Source organism: Schistocerca americana, chromosome 4 (assembly GCF_021461395.2).
Source record: "Schistocerca americana isolate TAMUIC-IGC-003095 chromosome 4, iqSchAmer2.1, whole genome shotgun sequence".
Taxonomy (NCBI): Eukaryota; Metazoa; Arthropoda; class Insecta; order Orthoptera; family Acrididae; genus Schistocerca; species Schistocerca americana.
The window spans coordinates 477,718,232-477,723,332 of record NC_060122.1 but is presented as its reverse complement, the minus strand read 5'-3'; the positions used below and the strand labels follow the sequence as shown (position 1 = coordinate 477,723,332).

The 5,101-nt window shown below is 44.2% G+C and overlaps 1 protein-coding gene across 1 annotated transcript; it reads right to left on the bottom strand.

The window, feature by feature from the left end:
- Positions 1 to 3,376: 3,376 nt before the first annotated feature.
- Positions 3,377 to 4,327, bottom strand: LOC124613559. The gene has a single exon (XM_047142272.1). It carries the CDS (start codon positions 4,325 to 4,327, stop codon positions 3,377 to 3,379), a length of 951 nt encoding a protein of 316 aa, XP_046998228.1.
- Between the last annotated feature and the right edge of the window lie 774 nt (positions 4,328 to 5,101).

Below are 5,101 nucleotides of genomic sequence, written 5' to 3'. Positions count from 1 at the left end.
TACAAGGATGGTGGGCAGGAAGGACAAGCCTAAATTGGTGAGTAAAAATTATAAATTATATAACTCGATCAGACATGGCAACACTGCCTGTCTGGAGCTTTACAAATTAATAGTAGTCAAACGAAAGGTATTTTACGTTATCAAACTGTTTCAATCCTAACCACAGTTAGACATTTATGATGACTGATTATAGTCAAAGTGCCTGTCTTTCGTGTTGGTACTCGATTCCGCGGTTACGAAATCTGTTGGTGGAAAAAATGATGATGGGAGGAAATTTCACATCATCATACCTTGCGTCATTATGTTTGATTACTTACCAACTATGACAGTGTCTCATGAAATGAGGACAACTGAAGGTAATCCGTTGGCCTGAGGAATTAACATCGGCGATCTCCGTGTACTGTTACAGAGAAGTGGCGGGTCTAATCCTTATATCAACACAAATATGCAGAGCACAAGCGTTCATTTGAGTCATGCGCACAACACAGATGAACCCTTCGCAACATATCAGAGGAAGCGAATGGCAAAGCACTGGCAGTACGTCCATTACCACTATGGCTGAGGACAACTCCAGCCTATGCCTCTTATGTCTTCCTGACAATGTAAAGATTTTGTTCGTGTGTTCCTCGTAGAACTATCTGTGTATGACACAGCTGTTCACCTCAAGAAATTCGAGAATGGTGTTAGCATGTATTTGCATCTGAATGAACTTTACTCTGTCAATATTTAACTACACGAGGTAAGAATGTTAAGCCTTATTACGGTCGAGTATTCATTTTTTATTGAAGCTTAGGATGCGAATGTTAAGTCACGGTGAAGATTCAAAATGGTACAAATGTTTCTAAGCACTATGGGACTTAACATCTGAGGTTATCAGTCCCCTAGACTTAGAACTACTTAAACCTAACTAAACTAAGGACATCACACACATCCATGCCCGAGGCAGGATTCGAACCTGCGACCATAGCAGCAGCGCGGTTTCGGGATGAAGTGCCTAGAGCCGCTCTGCCACAGCAGCGGGCCACGGTGAAGATTTGAAGTCTGCGCTGCTACCTTGCAGAGAGAACAACTACGCTGCGATGGTAGAATTTTCTTTTGTCTTTTTCATCCAGAAGTTCACCATTAAACGCTTTATGAAGTTGGCAATCTTATTTAACTGAAAATTAGTGAAATCTCAGCAGATCGAAAATACATCTTCGATATCTCAGAACAATACCTGGCTTTGAATGAGGAGAGTCAGGATGTGTTGTAAAAGGTTTCACAGAAAACATACCATTCTGGAATGTTCCACAAAAAGCAACATGGAGTTCAGGCACTACTAATTCATTCAGATATAGAAACCACACGGTTAATAAATGTAAAAGCACATCTGCGCGCGTATGATGCACAATAAAGTTTCTCCTATTGTAACGTCGATGTAAGTCACTGATTCTTTCTGTTCAACATACTCCAAACAAACTTCCATTTCCATTTTGGTAAATGCACCAGCACGGGAATGTAAAAATATGTAAATGTCTTCATGACATGACTTCGGATAATTACCCAGTATAGGAACTGTATTTGTAGTCGCGAATACGGACAACCATCAGCTGCATGTTATAATGGAAGGACGACAACGAGCATTTGTGGCGGACCGGGACTCGAAGCCGGATTTCCCGCTTAACGCGAGTGGTTGCCTTAACCGCTTTGGTTATCCGTGCACGACTCAAGCCAGACCCAAACCTCCATATGTTGCCGTTCATGTGTCACAACCTGCACTCGTTTACATTGTGTAGTTCCCGTGCCGCGCCGAATGGTCGCGCGGTTAGAGGCGCCATGTCACGAATCGTGAGGCCCTCCCGCCGGAGATTCGAGTCCTCCCTCAGGGATGGTTGTGTGTGTTGTTCTTAGCGTAAGTTAGATTAAGTAAGCTTAAGTAGTGTGTAAGTCTAGGGATCGGTGACCTCAGTAGTTTGGTCCCTTAGGAATTCACACACATTTGAACATTTGTAATTCTCGTACTGGGGGGAGAGGGGACATTTTCATTGAAAGTCGCTGCCTGGTATCGGCGGATAAACACGACATTGAAGTACCTGTGTTGTAAAGAAGTACGATGCGTTGTTCCTTCAGACGTGCATGCATGTCCATCAACGTATGTTGGTTGGTGGGTTGATTTGGGGGGGGGGGGGGGAAGGGACCAAACAACGAGGTCATTGGTTCCATCCAATTAGGGAAGGCTGGGGAAGGAAGTCGGTCGTGCCCTTTCAAAGAAACCACCCCGCATTTGCCTGGACTGGTTAGGGAGATCACGGGAAGCCTGAATCATGATGGCCGGATGGGGGTTTCAATCGTCGTCCTCCCGAATGCGAATCAAGTGTGCTAACCACTGCGGCACCCTCGCTCGGTCAACGTTATCAGTGAAGTGGTGGAACATAATGAGAGAAGTGTTTCTCTGACCCGTGTTTCAACAATGAAGTTGTGCGCGCGGGTTCTTCATCCCGTGGTGGCACATTGGAGTGTGAATGTATAGTGCGAGAGAACTTACTGTCCTCCCCTTGTTTCCACTCACAATAACTAGACGGAACAAGTTATCTGGTATAATTGTTTATTACATTAAACGTTACAACTTGCGCAGGCAGCGCACCAACTGCGGCTCCTGGCTTAGCTGGAAGACATACACGCCCGTCCGCTACGGGGTCTCGCAGCTACCCGCTCGGCCGTTACAACGGCTAATCCTACCTGCGCACACAAAGGACCTGGGAGGTCCACTTCCGCACATAGGTTGCAAATTCTTCCGACAGGGAGCAGACTATACTGGACAGTCTGACCTGCCCAGTTTGAAGCTGACACTAGATGGCAGTTGGAGTGAGTAGCAGAGTCCAAACATACTCCCACTCTAAAATGAGTTTTCTCATTTTACAAATACCAAAATTTTAACAAACAACAAAACCAAAACAAGTAAACAATAAAAAATATAACTAGGTACAAGATCAATGCACATAAAACATGAATACACTAACATTTTTTACAAATAACCAACATTTTAACAAACATCAACATCAAAACAAGTAAACAATAAAAATATAACTAGACACAATATCAATGCACATAAAACATGAATACACTAACTTTTGGGATGCCCACATCACCAAACACCACTGTCATGCTGCATGTGAAACACGATGGGTACTAACACGCAGGACACAAAACAATAGAGTATTAATATTATACTGCATATAAACATGAAATCAATACTAACAGCAGTTAGTCCACAAGAAACATCCACAGCCTCCCAAGCTGATTTTATGAATTATGAGGTTATTCCAGTAAATGACAATTTGGCAGTGGCTCTGTATCATATAATCACTACACAGATCTGAGGGAACACTTAACTGATTCACTGTTTAGGTAGGGGACACAATTTTGCTATAGGCCTCTTAATATGCCCATTAGCAGTTTTTACCATTACCACACGCACACACTTATCAGGACCGGGAAACAGCTGGTCAATGACACCCAGCCTCCACACCAAGGGAGGCAAATTATCCTCCTTGACCAGCACATGATCGCCGATCTGGGGTTGCCATGCTCCTTCTGATGTCCATTTTTTGCGTTGCTGCAGATCATGTATATATTCTGTGGACCACCTCTTCCAAAAGGACTGATGCAACTGCTGCACAAGTTGCCATCTGTGCAACCTGTTGGCGGGAACCTCAAGGACAGAGGGTTCAGGATGAGCACAAAGGGGCTGTCCGATTAGGAAATGACCAGGAGTGAGAGCAGCAGGAGAATCTAGGTCATCAGAGAGAAGACACAACGGCCTTGAATTCAAGCATGCTTCTATCTGAATTAACACAGTAGTCAGTTCTCCAAATGTCACCCCTGCATTGCCGACGACGCGTTTGAGATGCGACTTCATGCATTTGATTCCTGCCTCCCAGAGTCCACCAAAGTGAGGGGCACGAGGTGGAGTGAACCTCCAACTGATTCCCTCTGAGGTCGAATGATTCACCACACCTTCAACAGTAACATCGTTGGAGAGAAAACGTTTAAGCTCATTCTCTGCACCTACAAATGTGGTACCATTGTCAGTGTACATGTGAGAAGGTTTCCCTCTTCTTGCAATGAATCTCCTGAGGGCGGCCAAAAATGAACTTGTTACCAAGTCACTAACTAATTCTAAGTGGATGGCCTTGGTTGCCATGCAAATGAATAAAGCAATATAAGCCTTGGTGGTAACTTTATTCCGTCTTCCACCATGCTTTACAGCAATAGGGCCTGCATAATCTACTCCACAGTGCTGGAATGGATGAGACTGGTTTACTCTAGCTGCAGGTAGCTGACCCATGAGTTGAACTGCTGTCTTGGACTTCAGCCTAAAGCATTTTAAACATTTTGTGATAACTCCCTTGACTGTGTTACGCCCATTGGGGATCCAAAACCTCCTAAGCAACATAGCCAACAAAATTTGTGACCCAGCATGCAACAGATTTTCATGTTCACGTATTATGAGAGTTTTGTCAAATGATGCATAGGTGGTAAAACAATAGGATGGCGCTCATCATATGGCACACTAGCATTCATTAATCTCCCTCCCACTCGTAAAATACCTTCGGCATCAACAAACGGGTGCAAATCCCTTAATTTGCTATTATGTGGAATAGGGGAACTATCCATCAGCAAAGCGATCTCATTACCATATTCATGCATGAATGCAGCGTATTCCTTCTGCAGATTCGGTTGCCTTTTAAACCTCCTCTCAAGATGCGCCAATCTCCGAGATGCTTGTTGTCGTGATTCGCCTAATGATTTACAGTCAGGTTTCACTGGTAGTCGAACCACAAATCTCCCTTCTTCATCTCGTGCCGTGTGGCGCTGAAAGTGAGCCTCACATATTTTATCCTGCTTACTAATCGTTTTTGTAGACAGTTCCTCTAACTCCCAAAATCTTTGCAGTTTGGCATCTAAATTGTCACCTCTAACAAAGCACGAGGTCACTGTAGAACGAGGCATGTTGCATGAAGCTGAAGGCATCCTACCAGGCAAAATCCAGCCAAATTTTGATTCGACCAGTGAGGGATGACCTGGTTTCACCAGCCTTTCCTTACAAACAACGTCAAAG

Bases quoted from the DNA above. Each gene is read 5' to 3' on its own strand.
- LOC124613559 (XM_047142272.1), bottom strand. From the start codon at position 4,327: ATGGGTCAGCTACCTGCAGCTAGAGTAAACCAGTCTCATCCATTCCAG.